At 45.4% G+C, this 22,661-nt stretch overlaps 1 protein-coding gene across 18 annotated transcripts in view; it reads left to right on the top strand.

Moving 5' to 3' along the window:
- celsr1a (cadherin EGF LAG seven-pass G-type receptor 1a) overlaps positions 1–22,661 on the top strand; it is a 130,173-nt gene that overhangs the window by 39,202 nt on the left and 68,310 nt on the right. For all 18 annotated transcript variants that reach the window (XM_036944459.2, XM_090200256.1, XM_036944454.2 and 15 more), the window contains exons 2-6: positions 14,145–14,313; positions 14,534–14,714; positions 15,033–15,321; positions 16,985–17,207; positions 20,930–21,045. In XM_036944459.2, the coding sequence (XP_036800354.2) occupies positions 14,145–14,313; positions 14,534–14,714; positions 15,033–15,321; positions 16,985–17,207; positions 20,930–21,045 (978 nt within the window). The remainder of the gene's footprint in view (positions 1–14,144; positions 14,314–14,533; positions 14,715–15,032; positions 15,322–16,984; positions 17,208–20,929; positions 21,046–22,661) is intronic.

Here is a 22,661-nt window from a genome sequence, read left to right as displayed (position 1 = left end):
CTAACCATAAACACCAATGCCTTTCTTAAAATCAATACACAAGTATATATTTTTAAACCTGCTTATTTAGTTAATATTCCCTGCTAAAATGAATTTATTTTAACTAGGGAAATGGTGTCACTTCTCTTGCAGAGTCAGGGTATATGCAGCAGTTTGGGCCGCCTGGCTCGTTGCGAACTGTGTGAAGACTATTTCTTCCTAACAAAGACAGACAACTTCGCCAAACGGGGGATGATTTAACAAAAGCGCATTTGTGAAAAAAGCACAATCGTTGCACAACTGTACCTAACCATAAACATCAATGCCTTTCTTAAAATCAATACACAGAAGTATATATATTTTAAACCTGCATATTTAGCTAAAAGAAATCCAGGTTAGAAAGCAATATTAACCAGGTGAAATTGTGTCACTTCTCTTGCGTTCATTGCACGCAGAGTCAGGGTATATGCAACAGTTTGGGCCGCCTGGCTCGTTGCGAACTAATTTGCCAGAAGTTTACGTAATTATGACATAACATTGAAGGTTGTGCAATGTAACAGGAATATTTAGACTTATGGATGAAATACGGAACGGTTCCGTATTTCACTGAAAGAATAAACGTCTTGTTTTCGAGATGATAGTTTCCGGATTTGACCATATTAATAACCTAAGGCTCGTATTTATGTGTGTTATTATGTTATAATTAAGTATGATTTGATAGAGCAGTCTGACTGAGCGATGGTAGGCACCAGCAGGCTCGTAAGCATTCATTCAAACAGCACTTTCGTACGTTTTGCCAGCAGCTCTTCGCAATGCTTCAAGCATTGCGCTGTTTATGACTTTCAACTTTCGAGATTAGGCTGATGTAATCGATGTGAAATGACTAGCTAGTTAGCGGGGTGTGCGCAAATAGCGTTTCAAACTTCACTCGCTCTGAGACTTGGAGTAGTTGTTCCCATTGCTCTGCATGGGTAACGCTGCTTCGAGGGTGGCTGTTGTCGTTTTGTTCCTGGTTCGAGCCCAGGGAGGAGTGAGGAGAGGGACGGAAGCTATACTGTTACACTGGCAATACTAAAGTGCCTGTAAGAACATCCAATAGTCAAAGGTTAATGAAATACAAATGGTATAGAGAGAAATAGTCCTATTATTCCTATAATAACTACAACCTATAACTTCTTACCTGGGAATATTGAAGACTCATGTTAAAAGGAACCACCAGCTTTCATATGTTCTCATGTTCTGAGCAAGGAACTTAAACGTTAGCTTTCATACATGGCACATATTGCACTTTTACTTTTACTTTGTTTTTGCATTATTTAAACCAAATTGAACATGTTTCATGATTTATTTGAGGCTAAATTGATTTTATTGATGTATTATATTAAGTTAAAATAAGTGTTCATTCAGTATTGTTGTAATTGTCATTATTACAAATCAATTGAAAAAATCATCTGATTAATCGGTATCAGCTTTTTTTGGGGTCCTCCAATAATCGGTATCGGCGTTGGAAAATCATAATCGGTCGACCTCTAGCTTGTGGTGGTCTGTACTCATATCCAGCTAAAAGGAGAAAGCAAAGCTAGCTGAGCAGGGAAATATATTTTGTCACTGATTGACTACAGCAGATAAGTTGACTACAGCAGATCAAGTCATGGATAATGGGGTCTTGTCAGGAACATGTAATCATCACAGAACCTAGGTCAAACCCTGGTGCATCCTCCATCTCTGTCTGTCTCTCTACATACTGTATCTCTCTCTCTCTTTCTTCACACTCTCTCTCTCTTTCTAGCTCTACTGTGATATATTCTGAGTGGGGAAGTATGATGAAAGCGAATCCCTATTGTCACTGATTGACTACAGCAGTTAAGGCAGATAAAGTCATGTGTGATGGGGTTTTATCTTGTCAGGAACATGTAATCACAGAACCGAGGTCAAACCCTGGTGCGTCTCCTATCTCTCTCGCCCATCTCTCTTTCTTTACATATTGTATCTCTCTCTTCATACTCTCCTCTCTCCCCCTCTCTCCCCCTCTCTCGCTCTCTCCTCTCTCTGTCTGGCCATGCTCCAAGGCCCTGGCTACAGAGCAGTATTTAGGTCAGCCCTTGGTGGCTGTGTAGTTGCTGTGGTCACTATTCTTACAGCGTAAGTGTGCGTCTCTGTACGCGACAGACACTCTGGGAAAAAATGTGCATGAACACGAGTCGTCTCTCATTGGAATGAGAAAGACTTTATTGAAGAATCCCTACTGTTGACCAATCACAAAGGGGCGTAGACTTCGGCTACCGACTTCGGCTTGCCCGAACAGACGAAAAAACCTTACTGAAGTCCAAAGCGAACAAAAATGTCACAAAATATTGCGAACAGTTTCCTCTGGGAAGCCTGCGGACGCCTTAACCCCTCCCTTGATCTGTTCTTGACATACCCCTTCTGGTTCCTCCCCCATCTCTTCCCTCCTTTCCCTCTTTCTAATCAACATCTCCTCCCCTTATCTCTAATACCCCTCCCTTTCCCCTCCCCCCTTTCCTCCACCAGTCTGGAGAGGAGTAGGAATAAGTTGCCTCTAGAAACTGATCCGAGGTCAGTCTTGCACTTTCCCTAACGAATCGCTACGGTTAATATTGGGGGAGGGTACAACGAGTCCTAGATCAGTGCCTATGGGCCACGTCTACCTTTCCATTTGGTGACGAGTAGTAGACACCTGGATATGATGACCTCTGACCTTATAATGAGAGGAAATGGGAGAGCCGGCACTCAATTAGAGGAGAGAGAACGGAGGGTTGGAGAGAGGGGGAGAGATGCCGAGTTTCAGAGTTAACCGCTAAGTAGAAATCAGCGGTGAAAATCAATCAAGACAGTATATGTCACTTTGATTGCTACGGATTTGGGACGTTAATCAGCCCCGATGAAGAAATAGGACCCTGTAGCCACCCGTGACCTCGTCCCCAGGGTAATTGCTAGGAAATACAGAGAGATAAGAGAAGGAAATAACAGAGAGAGAGAGAGAGAGAGAGAGAGCCGGCTGCTGGACAAGACCCTTCAGTGATCCATCGTGTGACTGTATACCTGTAATGTAGATATACACCCCTAGCCATCAGGCTCTAGTCTCGGTCTCTGTCCTCACAGCAGATGAACGTCTCATGACACCCGGCGAATTAATCCCAGCTAATTTAATAGACAATGAACATGACACTATCCACTCTTTCCCCCTCTCTCTCCTTCTCTCCCTTGGGTCCTTAATCTAATATACCTTGTAATGCAATTCCAGCTTTCAGCCACCAAGGCCTATGGTGTCAACAGGGGCAACTAGCAGCAAAGCACTCTGTTCTATCTATGTTTAGAATCTCAGGTCCAGTGTAACAGCTCGTTGAGCAGCCCCTAGCTGCGAGATAAGGGACAATGGCCTAGACTAGCCTATTGTGGATACGATGGAGTAACAACAGCTGAATAGCAAATCAAACTGTTAGTCCTTCATTTGTACTAATTTTAGTAGTCATCTTGCTGTAACAGTGGCTCTTTTCTTCTCTCTGGGTCTGGCCTTAAATGGGGTCGACCACAGGTTAAAATGCAAGCAGCACGCAGCCTGAGATAGGGGTATGGCTTGGTAACAGGAGAAGGGTCTATAACGTTGTTCCTACAGTGCCTTCAGAGAGTATTCACACCCCTTGACCTTTTCCACATTTTGTTGGGTTACAGCCTGAATTTAGCGTGGATTAAATTGAGATTATGTGTCACCGATCTACACACAGTACCCCATAATGACACAGGTGAATTTTATTTTCAGAATATTTTACAAATGAATAATAAATTATAAGCTGAAATGTCTTGAGTCAATAAGTATTCAACCCCTTTGTTATGGCGAGCCTAAATCACTTCAAGAGTAAAGTCATATAGTAAGTTGCATGGATTCACTCTGTATGCAGTAATAGTGGTTAACATGATTTGTGATTGACTATTCCGTCTCTGTATCCCACACATACAATTATCTGTAAGGTCCCTCAGTTGAGTAGTGAATTTCAAGCACAGATTCTACCACAAAATCCAGGGCGGTTTTCCAATGCCTCGCAAAGATGGTTATCAATAGTGTTATCAATTACACTTTGGATGGTGTGTCAATACACCCAGTCACTACAAAGATACAGTCGTCCTTCCTAACTCAGTTGCTGGAGAGGAAGGAAACCGCTCAGGGATTTCATCATGAGGCCAATGGGGACTTTAAAACAGTTGCAGAGTTTAATGTCTGTGATAGGACAACAATTAGGATGGATCAACAACATTGCAGTTACTCCACAATACTAAACCTGCATGACAGAGTGAAATAAATAGGGAAGCCTGTACAAAACAAAAGTATTCCAAAACATGTAACCTATTTTTAAATAAGGCACTAAAGTAATACTGTAAAAAGTGTAGCAAATAAATCATGTTTTTGTACTGAATACAAAGCGTTGTGTTTGTGGCTAACACAACACATCACTAAGTACCACTCTTCATATTTTCAAGCATGGTGGTGGCTGCGTCATGTTATGAGTATGTTTTTCATCAGCAAAGCGTAGGGAGGTTTTTAGGATAAAAAAGAAACGTAATAGAGCTAGGTACAGGCAAAATCCTAGAGGAAAATCTGATTTTGTCTGCTTTCCAACATACACTAGGAGATAAATTCACCTTTCAGCAAGACAATAACCTAAAACACGAGGCCGAATTTACACTGGAGTTGCTTACCAAGACGACATTCAATGTTCCTTAGTGGCCTAGTTACTGTTTTGACTTCAATCAGCTTGAATATCTATGACAAGACTTGACAATGGCTGTCTAGCAATGATCAACCAACTTGAAAGAGTTTAAAGAATTTAAAAAAGAATAATGGGCAAATATTGTACAATCCAGGTGTGAAAAGCTATTAGAGACAGCTGTAATCACTGCCAAAGGTGATTCTAACATCTATTGACTCTGGGTGTTGATTTTCCATAATAAAAAATAAAAAAATTGCACTTTTCTACCACTCTGACATTAAAGATGATTGTGTGTAGATCGTTGACAACAAAAAAAAACGACAATTAAATCCATTTTATTCCCACTTTGTAACACAACTAAATCTGGAAGAAGTTAAAAGGGTGTGAATACTTTCTGAAGGCACTGAAGTTATGTACATATCTACCTCAATTACCTCGTGCCCCTGCACATCGACTCAGTACTGGTACCCTGTCTATATAGCCCAGTTATCGTTACTAATTGTGTTTTACTTTTCTACCATTTCTCTATTTTCTTTCTCTTTGCATTGTTGCGAAGGGCCCATAAGTAAGCATTACACTGTTGGTCTATACCTGTTGTTGACAAAGCATGTGACAAATAACATTAGATTGGATTTGATTTGGAACAGGGCGTCATGGTTGTATTTCATGATCACTCTGGAAGAATTGAATGATTTCCTGTTCCTGTGTTGTAATCCCACCTGTTCCAGTGCTGTCGAAGGGATGTTATTCCCTGTTAGCCCCACTCATCTCATCCCGGGGTGAAAGGAGTCTTTTGTTTCTCTACCTGCTTGCCTCTCTCCTCTCCTCACAACTACGGTTGAGTGACTGACTGGCCAAGTGCGAGCGCATTAATCCTCGTTAACGCACACCTGACTTTGGGGTTTTAGCGTAGGAGAGGAAGAAGAGGGAAAGATGCAGGTGTCGAGTGGGATTTTGCTGGGACAGCCGTGTGTGTTTTTTGTGTACGTGTGTCTGAGTTATGACATGAGGTGAATTTCGCTCGTCTAGTGGGATAGGAGGACACCTCTGTGACATCATCACCAGCGCTTCCAAAACAGCCAGAGCCGCAGAGTTGCGGATAGACAGAATATGGCAGAGTATGCTTCTGGACACTACCCTTGGCAGCCTCAGAAGAGGAGTAGTGGCCAGAAGCTCTCCTCCTCTCCATTCATCTCCTCTAGTCTATTACTGCCAGTGTGTCTGGAAGCACTCAGTGAAAGCCCCTCTCATCTCCCCAGACATATTTATTCTCAGGTATGTCCATGTTTGAGTTCCAAGTGGCACCCTATTCCCTATATAGTGCACTACCTTTGACTAGATCCCCTATGGGCCCTGGTCAACAGTATTGCACTACAAAGGGCAAAGGGTGCCATTTGAGGCGCAATCCGTGTGCCTGTCTCCAGGCCAGAGCAGATCAAAGCTGCAGCCAGACGTACATAAACACTAATCCTGTGAGATAAAGGCTTCTGGGTGTAGAGTCCACCGGGCCTGCTGGACAGACAGGGATGAGACACAGGTACAGACAGACAGAGACCGTTAAAGGTAGGGAGCGATGGTGATGGGCGAAGAGAGGGAGGGAGGACGGGATGAGCGAGGATAGGTAGCAGACTATCTCCTCCTTTACCTGAATGGACTGCCAGTGGAGGATTTACAGTTGACACTGACGACTCTCTGCTGACTTTGCACAATTCATTCCTGGTGAAGGGGAATATGAGCGGGTTTACAGACCCCAGACCTGAAGTTAGACAACTAGGAAAAATCTGCAGCTCATCTGTCCGTTTTTGGACTATGCGCTACATCCCAAATGGCACCCTATTCCCTATGTTGTGCAATATATAGGGACAGGTGTACCATTTGGGATAGTCCAAAAACGGATAGATGAGCTGCACATTTCTCCTAGTTGTCTAACTTCAGGTCTGGGGTCTGTAAACCTGCCAGGGTTTCTCAGTGAACCCAGTCACTCTACACATTCCTGTACAGTTAACCATTGATCCCGGAACACGGGTTCATTTAAAGGGCCACTGCTCAGACTCACAGCCAAGGTTCCGACTATCTATGCCTGACATGTGGCCTATATTGAAACACGAACGTGCTATCATCGTGATAAAGTCACATCCTAGTTGTCTGTCGACAGAGAGGTTGGAGCTCTAGTAGTGACAGTTGGTAATGGCATTACAATGATATGTCTGTCGACAGAGAGGTTGGAGCTCTAGTAGTGACAGTTGATAATGGCATTACAATGATATGTCTGTCGACAGAGAGGTTGGAGCTCTAGTAGTGACAGTTGGTAATGGCATTACAATGATATGTCTGTCAACAGAGAGGTTGGAGCTCTAGTAGTGACAGTTGGTAATGGCATTACAATGATATGTCTGTCGACAGAGAGGTTGGAGCTCTAGTAGTGACAGTTGATAATGGCATTACAATGATATGTCTGTCAACAGAGAGGTTGGAGCTCTAGTAGTGACAGTTGATAATGGCATTACAATGATATGTCTGTCAACAGAGAGGTTGGAGCTCTAGTAGTGACAGTTGTTAATGGCATTACAATGATATGTCTGTCGACAGAGAGGTTGGAGCTCTAGTAGTGACAGTTGATAATGGCATTACAATGATATGTCTGTCGACAGAGAGGTTGGAGCTCTAGTAGTGACAGTTGATAATGGCACTACAATGATATGTTTGTCGACAGAGAGGTTCGAGCTCTAGTAGTGACAGTTGATAATGGCATTACAATGATATGTCTGTTGACAGAGAGGTTGGAGCTCTAGTAGTGACAGTTGATAATGGCATTACAATGATATGTCTGTCGACAGAGAGGTTGGAGCTCTAGTAGTGACAGTTGGTAATGGCATTACAATGATATCTGTCGACAGAGAGGTTGGAGCTCTAGTAGTGACAGTTGGTAATGGCATTACAATGATATGTCTGTCAACAGAGAGGTTGGAGCTCTAGTAGTGACAGTTGGTAATGGCATTACAATGATATGTCTGTCGACAGAGAGGTTGGAGCTCTAGTAGTGACAGTTGATAATGGCACTACAATGATATGCTTGTCGACAGAGAGGTTTGAGCTCTAGTAGTGACAGTTGATAATGGCATTACAATGATATGTCTGTCGACAGAGAGGTTGGAGCTCTAGTAGTGACAGTTGGTAATGGCATTACAATGATATGTCTGTCGACAGAGAGGTTGGAGCTCTAGTAGTGACAGTTGATAATGGCACTACAATGATATGTCTGTCAACAGAGAGGTTCGAGCTCTAGTAGTGACAGTTGATAATGGCATTACAATGATATGTCTGTCGACAGAGAGGTTGGAGCTCTAGTAGTGACAGTTGATAATGGCATTACAATGATATGTCTGTCGACAGAGAGGTTGGAGCTCTAGTAGTGACAGTTGGTAATGGCATTACAATGATATGCCGTGGTGTCAGTATCTCCTGTCCTCCCGATTTGATGCCTGTGGCAGTTGTGTGGGAGACGTGATTGATGTGTGTAGGGAGAGACAGATGCACAGCTGTCTGTCTCAGGGAGGTCCCAGTCGTCCCCAGTCATCTGCAGTGATTATCTCTGTCAGCTACAGTTTCATTGTATCCCTGCTCTCGTTTCCTCTCCGCGCATAATATACATCCGCTTGGCAACCACTAAGAAGAACCTTTCCTTCACTTTCTCATCTATTCATTTCCCTAACCTATCATCTCGTGCCATGCATATTGAATTCCTGAGTAATAGATGGATAGATTCTAGTGTGATTGTCTGCGTGAGAGAGAGAGAGGGATTTGCACGTTCTTCGGCAGATTGTTGAGAAAGCCAAACTGTTAGTGAATGTGTGGGATTGACTCGACAGTCAAACAACCTGTTGGTTTGCTCTGTGCCTGATAGGCCAGGGGCGGTTAGGTGTGTCACAGGGAAGAGGGGAGCTGATATCTCTCTAGACACCTATTGGTCGAGGTACAGTCGGTTTGGAGTCATTGTTGTGGTTCAAATATTTGAATGTTCGGAGAGAGAAAGGGGTCGCTTTGTGGTGTTTTCTCAGCACCTGCTAAATAGGGCTCAGTTTTCATTGGTCGCTGTACCTTTAAAATGTTATTGCGCAATAAAAGATGGTTGCCAGTCAAATAAAAATCACTGCCATCTAGAATGTCTGTTGTTATAATGGTTGGCTTTCTTCAAGGATTAAACACTATTCCTCGTATTACCATCCTACTTGACTGTGGTAAATGTCAAAATGATTAAAATAATCACATTTCCACTGCAAACAAACCAATGCAGGGAAGGATTGGTCTTTGTGTGGAATGCAGGGGTTGTCCTTTCCTTCTTTCCCCTGTCATAGTGATTTAGGAGCGGAACATACCACTCTCTTCCCGCTGTAGGGGGGGGGGGTCTGAATCCCCCCTCTGTCTCACACGGGTGGGGTTGACAGGTTTGCGAGGAGAACCTGTCGCCTGTCGTACAGATGAGACGTCTGCCGTTTGCTTCTTCCGTTATCTGTGAAAACACTGCTGTTGTTGTTGGACGGTGTGGGTGGTCACCAGGGTTGTGGTCAGCAGGGTTGTGGTCAGCAGGGTTGTGGTCACCAGGGTTGTGGTCACCAGGGTTGTGGTCTCCAGGGTTGTGGTCTCCAGGGTTGTGGTCTCCAGGGTTGTGGTTTCCAGGGTTGTGGTCACCAGGGTTGTGGTCACCAGGGTTGGGCTCTGGTTCGTTTTTTTATTCAGTCTAATGAATTGAAAATCACCTGTTGATTCTATGCGGATTTTTCAATTCATTACAAACGTTTAAACGTGCTTCCTAAATTGTGAGTTGAAAAATAATTTACCCCCCCATCATGATGGCCACACTCTGTCAGTCACAGACCACAGACAGATAGTAACAGCAGTGTCATTGATCTCCAGAATGGGTGGGTGGGGCAGTTAGTGATATAGACAAGGGTGTTGTTGTCACTCACTGTGACAGATGGGAACCTTGGTGGAATGTCCCAGTGTCCGGCTCCATCCAGAGTGGCGCAGCGGTCTAAGGCACTGCATCTCAGTGCAAGAGGCGTCACTATAGTCCCTGGTTGGAATCCAGGCTGCATCACATCCGGCCGTGATTGGGAGTCCCATAGGGCGGCGCACAATTGGCCCGGCGTCGTCCCGGGTTTGGCCGGTGTAGGCCGTCATTGTAAATAAGAATTTGTTCTTAACTGACTTGCTGAGTTAAATCAAATGTAAAAAATGAAATCATAGATGGCTAGGCCTATAAACTACAGAGACTGACTGGTGTCATGCATATCACTGTCCCACAATCTGTTAACAGCCTTATTAGCACCTCCTGCCTCATAAACAAGATGCACTGATGTAAAGTGAGTTTTGAGTTTCTCCCACTGATGCTTAAGGATCCGGGGAGTGGTTGTTGACTAGACCTGCGTCTATGGAAAACAGATTACACACAATTCAATCATCATATATATGATTCATTCACTGTTGCAGCGCGGGCAGTATACTGAGATGACTAATAAAACAACGAGTGACACGCTGTGAGTTTTTTATTGTTTGGACAATACACCTGTTTATTTACTTTAGCACGACTATATTCGTCTCATGTCATCTTAATGGTTATTACAAGTTCATAAATGCTTGGCATATCGTAATTGTAACACACACGGAACACTAAAGAAAACTGTAGCACACTGTTGATCTTGATGCGTCCCACGAATGTAATGGATCTTATTTCACCAATGTCTCAGACTCCGTAGACCTTCATCGGGGTATTTCACCCACTCCGATATACTTGTAAACGGCATCTTTGTAATGTAGTGTGTGGTGTTTTATATCACTATGGAGTGGGTCCTGTCGTCTCCCATGTCACTCATGCAGTGCTATTTACCCTCGGAGAACTCCTGTTTCCATGGCGTCTGAATATGACACGCCCTGGGATGACTGGCAGTGATCTGCCCAGGGACACCCTGTGTGTACGTGTGTGTGTTGCCCTATCATTGACCCCGAAAAGAACAGCTGGGGGGGTATAAATAGCATTTCTCTTGGGATGCCACGGGACAGTTTTCCTCCTGGAAAACTCTCCCTGTATTTAACCTGGTCCTCCCCTGTTAATGGCCTGTTGTCAACCCTCGTTCCCTCAGCATTGTGTGTGGGGAACAGTTTAGGGTTCAGTGGCTCTATGTAGTTAGTCACTTAGAGAGGCAGGACCTGTGCGCTTGTACTTCATGGCCAATAAAGTAGGCCTCGTTCCTGGTCAGTTTACTCAGTGAGTGAATAGCTTAGATTTGCCTTTTGAGGACCCGGAGAGCAGGTGATGAAACGTTTTGTCAAGCACAGTCGGGATGGTTTGAGCTGTACTCTCAACAGCGAAGGGTTTAGAGTGCTACTGTTGTCTTAAGCTGAGTGCCAACAGCTACTGTCTGGACCTGCTGCTTAATGTTAACACTGAACAGGTGACTGGAACCTCTTACACCTGCTTCCTGTAGTGTGTGTGTGTGTGTGTGTGTGTGTGTGTACGCGTTTGTCCAACCATCCCTGCTTGCATATGTGTTTGTGTTTCAATTAGCTTCTGGACCACCATATGTACTGACTGTGTTGCGCGGACAGACAGGCAGAGGGGACAGGTGGGGGAGTAGACAACTTGGGTAGACTACTCTGTGATGGATGTCTAGTGTAACAGATACTCTCTGTGCTAGTAGAGCACCCTCTCTCTACGGTGAACTAAGGGAACGTGTGTGTGTGTGTGTATGACCACATGGGGGGGGGGGGGGTGCTTTTTGTGTGTTATTCTCTAGAAGTATGTGGTGACTGTGGGTGTAACAGAGTGGAAAGCAGGTCGTCTTGCTCTTCTCTGTCTGATAATGATGACACACTGGGCAACACTTTTAGTGAAGAGGAGGAGGAGGTGGAGGCTGTGAGGAGACAACGGTATCAGCACCCAGTCTGATAAACAGTGTGAGGCAGTCTGATGAACAGAGGCACTGACGGGGGAGGGAGAGGAGAGGGAATATAGGAAGGGGGGGAGGCGGGGCTAGAGAGGGGTGTAGGGGTCCTGAGAAATGACCTAATTTTGGGGAGAGTGACTGACAAGGCACCTGCCGCTCAGCCGTCTCTCTCACGCACGCATACACATTGACTCAACAAGACTCCTGCAACCCGATCGGCCACTCGGAGACGTTTCAACAGTATTTCAACTGCTGCAGCCACCTGTTGGCAACTCTCCTCCTACATCCCAGAAACCACAGTATTAGAACCCTGTAGACTCTTTGTATGCTTGGTGTTGAACAAATAGCCTAGCCCTGTAGACTTTGTATGGATCAGCCCTGTAAACTTTGTATGGATCAGCCCTGTAGACTTTGTATGGATCAGCCCTGTAGACTTTGTATGGATCAGCCCTGTAGACTTTGTATGGATCAGCCCTGTAGACTTTGTATGGATCAGCCCTGTAGACTTTGTATGGATCAGCCCTGTAGACTTTGTATGGATCAGCCCTGTAGACTTTGTATGGATCAGCCCTGTAGACTTTGTATGGATCAGCCCTGTAGACTTTGTATGGATCAGCCCTGTAGACTTTGTATGGATCAGCCCTGTAGACTTTGTATGGATCAGCCCTGTAGACTTTGTATGGATCAGCCCTGTAGACTTTCTATGGATCAGCCCTGTAGACTTTCTATGGATCAGCCCTGTAGACTTTGTATGGATCAGCCCTGTAGACTTTGTATGGATCAGCCCTGTAGACTTTGTATGGATCAGCCCTGTAGACTTTGTATGGATCAGCCCTGTAGACTTTGTATGGATCAGCCCTGTAGACTTTGTATGGATCAGCACTGTAGACTTTGTATGGATCAGCCCTGTAGACTTTGTATGGATCAGCCCTGTAGACTTTGAATGGATCAGCCCTGTAGACTTTGTATGGATCAGCCCTGTAGACTTTGTATGGATCAGCCCTGTAGACTTTGTATGGATCAGCCCTGTAGACTTTGTATGGATCAGCCCTGTAGACTTTGTATGGATCAGCCCTGTAGACTTTCTATGGATCAGCCCTGTAGACTTTGTATGGATCAGTTAAGAGTTAGCAGTGTCAGCTCTCTTCCTATAACCCAGCGTTATAACGAATGGGTCTAGGCCTATGGGCTCTACACGGAGTACACCAAACCCCCCTTTTGCCTTCAGAACAGCCTCAGTTCGTCTGGTCATGGACTCTACAAGGTGTTGAAAGCGTTCCACAGGGATGCTGGCCCATGTTGACTCCAATGCTTCCCACAGTTATGTTAAGTTGGCTGGATGTCCTTTGGGTGGTGGACCATTCTTGATACACACAGGAAACTGTTGAGCATGAAAAACCCAGCAGCCATTGCAGTTCTTGACACAATCGGTGCGTCTGGCATCTCCTACCACACTCTAATCAAAGGCACTTCAGCTTTTGTCTTGCCCGTTCACCCTCCGAGCGGCACACACACACACACACACACACACAATCCATATCGCAATTGTCTCAAGATTCAAAGATTATTTTGTACACTCAGTCCATATGACATATGGGATAGAAGAACTGAGCAGTTTGCAGTTGTTCCACAAGTTGAAACGAGATCAGAGTTGTTTAATTACTTAGGAGTGGCTTTGAATCAGGTGGAATCACAATGACACCTAATTAATTCAATCTACCGTTGTCGATAGAGAACCGTGGCATGACAAACAAGTGCAGCTGCTAAGCTCTGCACAGAGAGAGAACGCTGGCAGAGACTCAGGACACTGGAAGCCAGTCCTTCCCAAGTCTCACTGTAACATAATATTTGTCAGGAAATCGCTGTGAGCAGCACACGTCTCTCGTTTGCGGGAAGTGTTGGTGTTCACACTCTTGGGTCTGCGTCCCAAATTGCACTATATTCCCTATCGAGTGCTGTGCTTCTGTCCAGAGCAACGTGGGCCTTGGTCTAAAGTCGTACACTATATAGGGAATAGGGTGCCATTTGGGATGCGCAAGAGATCTCCTCTGAGAAGGTTCCATTAGGATTGAGATATTTACAGTAGGTAATTAAAGTGTGTTCCTGGACAAGAGGGAGAGAAATGCCGACATTTTGCTGTGATTGACAGGACAGGTTATTTATTCAAATGATTATATGCCTGCCAGTGACTCTGTCTAGTTGATTTAATGTCTATGATCGGGACAGTTTTAACAAATTGGGCTCATTTATGAACTATTCAACAAAGTTTAACACCAATCTTCATGTGTTTGGTGTGGTTGAACTGTGGTTGACTCGACTACTCTGCAATACATCCACTTAGATGAGGATCACTTCTATATTCTACAAAACGCTCAACAAATCTTAACAAAGCTTCATGGCTTCAATTATGTACATTAGTTCTGATCCGTCTTTCAACTGTTGCTCTGCTCTGTAGTTCATCCATTTAACCCCCCCCTCTCCTCCCCCTCCCCAGATGGTATCCATCGGGTCACAGCATTGTGCACCCTGCGGGTCACCATAATCACAGACGACATGTTGACCAACAGCATCACAGTGCGCCTGGAGAACATGTCTCAGGAGCGCTTCCTGTCCCCTCTGCTGTCCCTCTTCCTGGAAGGTGTGGCAGCCGTGCTCTCCACCAGGTAATGTGTCTGCTCCCAGAAAACCTGGTTGGAAGAGTCTCGGTATCAAGAGGGAATAATAACCCTCGGAACCGGGATTTCTGTCTAACCTGGGAATTTTTGGGGAAGTTATTGAAGTGTTGCAACCTTAGCTTCTACTCCATGGAGGTACGTGTAGCATTCTGTTGCTGCCACAGCACTTCTGCTCTGTATGATCATAAGACTCTCTACTCTCCACCAGCCGCCAGGCCGTCTTTGTGTTCAACATTCAGAACGACACAGACGTTCGTGGCGCCATCCTCAACGTGACCTTCTCGGCGCTGCAGCCAGGGGGTCCCCCGGGGAGGTACTTCCCCTCCGAGGAGCTGCAGGAGCAGATCTATCTGAACCGCACCCTGCTCCGACTAATATCATCACAACAGGTAACTTACTCACAACAGGTTCTTTGAATGAATCCCAAATTGACCCCTGCCTACCCACTCCTGGACAACTGGGTCATGTACAGTTGGCCCCAAATTGAAGAAAATGATCAGGGAGGTACTATCCGAACTTGTCCAATAATAAATGTTTTGTTGTGGTTTTGAAAAGTTTAGCTACGGTGTGCCGTAATGAACACGACTCAGGTTTTCCCGATCTAAGTCAGCCACTGATTCGAAGGAAAGACCGAAAACCAACCATCTCTGTTGCCCATTTCAGTTTCTGGATTTGAGCAATTTTCTAATGAATTGTATCCGTTCCAGGTGCTTCCCTTCGACGACAACATCTGCCTGAGGGAGCCGTGTGAGAACTATATGAAGTGTGTGTCTGTGCTGAAGTTTGACAGCTCCCCGCCCTTCATCTCCTCCGACACGGTGCTGTTCCGGCCCATCCACCCCATCAACGGTCTGCGCTGCCGCTGTCCTGCAGGCTTCACCGGGGACTACTGTGAGACGGAGATAGACCTCTGCTACTCAGGACCCTGCAGGAACAACGGGAAGTGTCGCAGCCGAGAAGGAGGCTATACATGCGAGTGTCAGGAAGACTTCACTGGTCAGTGGCTCCACTCAGTGAAGGAGTTGATTGTGTACAGTATCATCCTTGCTAGCCTGTTCCCTGACCTGTTGTGCTGTCTTGGAAATGGTGCGAACATGGCCACAGTAGTTGGCAACGTAGCACAAAAGGTTCTGGGACCAGGGTAATACTTTCCTAGGTCTTTAAGAGATTTAAATTGTATGTAGGTACTGTCTGGTAAGTCACCCCAGCCACCATCAGAGTGTAGCTTCCAGTTTGGGTGAGGCACACATTTCATGGCAGTCACTTTGGCTCCAGATCAACTCTGGTGTTGGCCAGCAGCAGGATGCACCAACCCACTGATGATCTATCAACTACAAATGACCCCTTTACTAAATGGTCTGTCTCAATGTGATTTATGTTTGCGACGAGGCTGGAATGCTGTCTAGCTGGCAGCCCCAGGTACACTCTACAGTAGGCCCAACTCCTGTCACTGTCTTTGTGTCTGAGTGATGGTCGAGGGGCGGAGCTATCAGGTGCACTTAGGACTTTTTCATGGAGTTTGCTGGTTTTTATTTATTTTATTTAACCTTTATTTAACTAGGCAAGTCAGTTCAGAACAAATCCTTATTTCCAATGACGGCCTACCCCGGCCAAACCCTAACCCGGACGACGCTGGGCCAATTGTGGGACTCCCAATCACAGCCGGTTGGGATACAGCCTGGAATCGAACCAGGGTCTGTAGCACTTTAGACCGCTGCGCCACTCGGGAGCCCCAGCAGGTCAACTGAACGGGAGCTTTCATCTGATAGTGATACCACATCTCTCCGTCTCTCTGTCCCTGCAATGGGGCCCGGTAGAATATAATGACAACCCCGCCACTACTTTCCTATTTCCCTCCTTCACTTCCTTATCAGCTGTAATTACCTCATTATACCACACTCCACCCTTCCTCTCCTCCAATGGGGGGTCTAGTCTTTGAAGGTCACAGTTCGACCTCAGCTAGTTAGGAGCCATTATGTGGCCGATGACAGCGGGGCCTACTGTGTCCGCCTTGGGTTTCCACATTATTCCCGCATTACAGGGAAACAGATCCTCCTAATTCTCCTCGGAAAATGGATTATACCACAGAGAGAAGAGTCATTACCAGGGTCCAGACAGGGTCCTGCGCCCCCCTCCATCCCACACATACCTGGCTGTTCCCCTCCCCTCCTAGACAGATCTTGGCGGGATGATGGTTGACACAACACTGGAGCTGGAGTTGACGGCGATGGTTGGCGGCCATCTTAGATAAGGAAACTGATGGACTTGAAGATGGCCTGCAAACTTGAGCAAGTCAGCCAGTTTCCTGTGGTCTCATAGACAGACAGTCTGTCAGTGGGAAACTAAGCTGTGTGTCTGTGGTGGTGATGTGATGTCCAGACCAGTAGTTAGTGTCTGTAACCCTAATTTGCTCCTGGGGCGCCGTACTACAATGGCTGACCCTGTAAAAAAAAAACACATTTCACAGCACCTATCTGGTGTATGTGACCTATTATAATTATTATTATTAGATTCTCCATGAGAACCATTCAGCAGAGCAATATAGAAACAGTGTCTCCTGTCTCTCAGAAATGGGAAATGGGAATGCAGTCTCTGGATATGACTTCTTGCGTGTCTGACCGGGTGGGTATATCACTCTTAAACCTTACTCTCTCCCCAGGTGAGCACTGTGAGGTGAACGCCCGGTCGGGGCGGTGTGTCCCGGGGGTGTGTAAGAACGGGGGGAAATGTGTGGACCTGCTGGTGGGGGGGTTTATGTGCCAGTGTCCCCCGGGAGAGTACGAGAAGCCTTACTGTGAGATGACCACCAGGTCTTTCCCTGGTCAGTCCTTCATCACCTTCAGAGGACTGCGGCAGAGGTTCCACTTTACTGTCTCGTTCATGTGAGTACTTGGAAACTATCTACTCTCTCTCTCCCTCTCTGTATCTCTCCCCATCTACAGTGCCTTTTGGAATGTATCGACTTTTTCCACATTTTGCTCCGTTACAGCCTTACTCTAAAATGGATTCCATAAATAACAAACCTCAGCAACCTTATTTGCATAAGTATTCAGTCCCTTTGCGAGGAGACTCGAAATTGAGCTGAGGTGCATCCTGTTTCCGTTGGTCATGTGTTAACAGAGCGACATGTCTACTGTACATGTTTGCGTGTGTGCAGTAAACCGTAATTTGGGTACAGGGAGGGTTGCACAAACAAACACACACTTAGCTCAGTTCAGTATACCAGTTCAGTGGGGCATGTAGAGACATCTTTATTGTTTCGGAGCTCACGGGGGGGGGGGGGGGGGGGTGTGTGTGTGTGTGTGTGCACGCTCTTATCTGTTGAAACAGCCGTAGAGGAAAATTATCTATAACACCTTTCATAGTCAAGGCAGGAACACAGAAATGGGAATGCAGAGTTCTTTGTCTCTCAAACAGCCCATAAATTTAGTAAACTGCATTCTATGTGGCAGCCCTTATGTGGCTCTGATCAAAACTAGTGCACTTGCACCGTAGTGTAAATATTGTGTCAAATCTGTTGCTAGTCCCATTTGAAGTTCTAGGTGGGGTGAGGATCATAAAAGTGGGTGGATGTGAAAAGCAGAGTGTGTCGGTGAGAAGCGGTAGAACAGGGTGAAAACAGGAAGAGTCCTGTGATGAGGTACTCTTATCACTGTTTTCTTTTATCGGCTGTGTCTTCCTGCCCCCCTGCCCCCCCCTGCTACCCCTCCACACCTCCCACTGCCATGCTGGTATCTGGTGTCTGACTCTCGTGCCCTCTGTGCCCCTTATAGCACGCATGCAGGATGACACACACACACACACACACACACACACACACACACACACATACAGTGGCTTGCAAAAGTATTCACCCCCCTTGCATTACAACCTGGAATTAAAATAGATTTTTGGGGAGTTTGTATCATTTGATTTACACAACATGCCTACTACCACTTTGAAGATGCAAAATATGTTTTATTGTGAAACAGACAAGAAATAAGACAAAAGAAATGAAAACTTGAGCGTGCATTACTATTCACCCCCCCAAAGTCAATACTTTGTAGAGCCACCTTTCGCAGCAATCACAGCTGCAAGTATCTTGGGGTATGTCTCTATAAGCTTGGCTGATCTAGCCACTGGGATTTTTGCCCATTCTTCAAGGCAAAACTGCTCCAGCTCCTTCAAGTTGGATGGGTTCTAGTGGTATACAGAAATCTTGAAGTCGTACCACAGATTCTCAATGGGATTGCGGTCTGGGCTTTGACTAGGCCATTCCAAGATGTTTAAATGTTTCCCCTTAAACCACTCAAGTGTTGCTTTAGCAGTATGCTTCGGGTAATTGTCCTGCTGGAAGGTGAACTTCCGTCCCAGTCTCAAATCTCTGGAAGACTGAAACAGGTTTCCTCAAGAATTTCCCTGTATTTAGCACCATCTATCATTCCTTCAATTCTGACCAGTTTCCCAGTCCCTGCCGATGGAAAAACATCCCCACAGCATGATTCTGCCACCACAATGCCTCACTGTAGGGATGATGTTCTCAGGGTGATGAGAGTTATTGGGTTTGTGCTAGCATTTTCCTTGATGGCCAAAAAGTTCAATTTTAGTCTCATCTGACTAGAGTACCTTTAACTAGAGTTTCCCACATGCATTTTGGCGAACACCAAACGTGTTTGCTTATTTTTTTTTTTAAGCAATTGCTTTTTTCTGGCCATTCTTCCGTAAAGCCCAGCTCTGTGGAGTGTACCGCTTAAAGTGGTCCTATGGACAGATACTCCAGTCTCCGCTGTGGAGCTTTGCAGCTCCTTCAGGGTTATCTTTGGTCTCTTTGTTGCCTCTCTGATTAATGCCCTCCTTGCCTGGTCCGTGAGTTTTGGTGGGCGGCCCTCTCTTGGCAGGTTTGTTGTAGTGCCATTTTCTTTCAATTGCTCAATAATGGATTTATAGGTGCTCCGTGGGATGTTTAAAGTTTCTGATATTTTTTAATAATCCAACCCTGATCTGTACTTCTCCACAACTTTGTCCCTGACCTGTTTGGAGAGCTCTTTGGTCTTCATGGTGCTGCTTGCTTGGTGGTGCGCCTTGTAGACTCTGGGGCCTTTCAGAACAGGTGTATACTGAGATCATGTGACACTTAGATTGCACACAGGTGGACTTTATTATGTGACTTCTGAAGGTAATTGGTTGTACCAGATCTTATTTAGGGGCTTCATAGCAAAGGGGGTGAATACATATGCATGCAACACTTTTCCGTTTTTAATTTTTTAGACTTTTTTTTAAACAAACTATTTTGTTAATGTCCGTTACATGAAATCCGAATAAAAATTCATTTAAATTACAGGTTGTAATGCAACAAAATAGGAAAAATGCCAAGGGTGATGAATACTTTTGCAAGGCACTGTACTATGGCAGGGGTTAACAGGGAGATGGGCCACCAGGGCAGGGCATCTACTTCCTCCTTCCTGACTCTAGACCACTGGTCTTACCGAACACTTTCTTATTCTCCTTCAAGTCTCTCTTCCTCTTTTCTTCCTCAGGAGTTTCTCACTCCTTACACACCTCTCCAACCCCAAATCCCACCTCTCATATACACTACATGACCAAAAGTGTGTGGACACCTGCTGGTCGAACATCTCATTTCAAAATCACGGGAATGAATATGGATTTTGTCCCCCCTTTGCTGCTATAACAGCCTTCACTTTTCTGTGAAGGCTTTTCACTAGATGTTGGAACATTGCTGCAGGGACTTACTTCCATTCAGCCACAAGGTCATTCGTGAGGTCGGGCACAAATGTTGGGCGATTAGGCCTTGCTCGCAGTAGGCTTTGCAATTCATCCCAAAGGTGTTCATTGGGGTTGAGGCCATGGGAACCCATTTCATGAAGCTCCCGACGAATGACGAATGGTTCTTGTACTGATGTTGCTTCCAGAGACAGTGCAACCGAGGACAGTCGATTTTTACGGGGTACGTGCTTCAGCACTCACCGGTCCCCTTCTGTGAGCTTTAGACCACTCCAGCAGACGCTTGGCATTGCGCATGGTGATCTTTGGCTTGTGTGCAGCTGCTCGGCCATGAACAGCATTTCATGAAGCTCCCGACGAACAGTTCTTGTGCTGACTCGGCAGTTCGGTGAGCTACCACTTCACGGCTGAGCCTTTGTTGCTCCTAGACGTTTCCACTTCACAATAACAGCACTCAAAGTTGACCCGGGCAGCTCTAGCAGGACATACGTTTGACAAACTGAATTGTTGGAAAGGTGGCATCCTATGTTGAAAGTCACTGAGCTCTTCAGTAAGGCCATTCTACTGCCAATGTTTGTTTATGGAGATTACATGACTGTGTGCTTGATTTTCTACACCTGTCGGCAATCCACTAATTTGAAGGGGTGTCCACATACTTTTGTTTATATAGTGTATCTTATATGGCAGTTTGGGTTAGATACACAGAGTCTGTGACAGAGTTTGTCTAACTATGCCACATACTGTAAAAACCTAATGAATTATTGTTCACACAAAAAAAGTTTGGCTAACTATGTTTGAGAGATAGGATTTGAATGGGTGCCATTTTGGCACCAAATGTGGGTTTGACAATAGAAGGTTGACCCTGTGTCCATCTTGTCCCCAGGTTTGCCACCAGAGAGAGGAATGCCCTGCTGCTGTACAATGGGAGATTTAACGAGAAACACGACTTTATCGCCTTGGAGATTATCGAGGAACAGATCCAACTCACCTTCTCTGCAGGTGAGAGGGCGGCAGCGTGTCCACAGTGCAAATAATCATGCTCGCACAAAGAGCTGGAAAATGACTTACGAGTTGCTTGTATCAACACTAGCCGATAGCTTGCTTAATCAACTCCGCTGTAAGGATATCATGAATGTGGCTTTCACAAACCGCTTGGTAAACACTCTTATCAGCTGAACTCCTTGACCAGTGTGAAACAAACAGTTACAGGATTTCATTAGAATGTGTCCTCTCCATTGTCTGGCTATGCTGCTGTGCAGTTACACCTAGAGATGCATTGGATTTGGCTGTGTGAAAGGGCTGAGTGTTTTACTGTGGTCAGCGAGCAGCTGCTTCCCCCTGACAGAGCCTGAGCAGACTGATTCATGACAGTATAGGCACTTAACGAGCCATGAAGACCTACAGTGCCTTACAAAAGTATTCATCCCCCTTGGCGTTTTTCCTATTTTATTGCATTACAACCTGTAATTTAAATAGATTTTTATTTGGATTTAATGTAATGGATTTCATGTAATGGACAAATTGGTGAAGTGAAATGAAAAAATAACTTATTCAAAAAAATCTAAAAAGTAAAACATGGAAAAGTGATGCGTGCAAATGTATTCACCCCCTTTGCGATGAAGCCCCTAAATAAGATCTGGTGCAACCAATTACCTTCAGAAGTCACATAATTAGTTAGATTGCACACAAGTGGACTTTATTTAAGTGTCACATGATGTCAGTATATACACACCTGTTCCAAAAGGCCCCAGAGTCTACAACACCACTAAGCAAGGGGAACCAACAAGCAAGCGACACCATGAAGATCAAGGAGCTCTCCAAACAGGTCACAGACAAAGTTGTGGAGAAGTACAGATCAGGGTTGGATTATAAAAAAAAATCCAAACTTTGAACATCCCACGGAGCACCATTAAATCCATAATAAAAAAATGGAAAGAATGGGGCCTCCCGGGTGGCGCAGTGGTCTGCACTGTGGCGCAGTGGTCTGCACTGCATCGCAGTGCAAGCTGTGCCACCAGAGACTCTGTCGCAGCCGGCCGCGGCCGGGAGGTCTGTGGGGCGACGCACAATTTGCCTAGCATCGTCCGGTTTAGGGAAGGTTTGGCCGGTAGGGATATCCTTGTCTCATCGCGCACTAGCGACTCCTGTGGCGGGCCGGGCGCAGTGCACGCTAACCAGGTCGCCAGGTGCATGGTGTTTCCTCCGACACATTGGTGTGGCTGGCTTCCGGGTTGGATGCTTGTAGCGATGAGACAAGATTGTAACTACTAACAATTGGATACCATGAAAAGGGGGTAAAATTTTTAAAAATTTAAATAATATAGCACCACAGCAATAATCAGAGAGGCAACAAAGAGACAAAAGATAACTCTGTAGGAGCTGCAAAGCTCCACAGCAGAGATTAGAGTATCTGTCCATAGGACCACTTTAAGCCGTACACTCCACAGAGCTGGGAAGAGTGGCCAGAAAAAAGCAATTGCTTAAAGAAAACATTTTGCAAACACATTTGGTGTTTGCCAAAAGGCATGTGAGAGACTCCCCAAACATATGGAAGAAGTCTAGTCAGAGTCAGATTAGACTATAATTTAGTTTTTTGGCCTTCAAGGAAAATGCTA

The sequence above is a fragment of the Oncorhynchus mykiss genome, chromosome 15 (assembly GCF_057628025.1).
Source record: "Oncorhynchus mykiss isolate SJ-2025 chromosome 15, ASM5762802v1, whole genome shotgun sequence".
Taxonomy (NCBI): domain Eukaryota; kingdom Metazoa; phylum Chordata; class Actinopteri; order Salmoniformes; family Salmonidae; genus Oncorhynchus; species Oncorhynchus mykiss.
The sequence above is the reverse complement of the archived record's forward strand: the minus strand, read 5'-3'. Positions and strand labels throughout refer to the sequence as shown.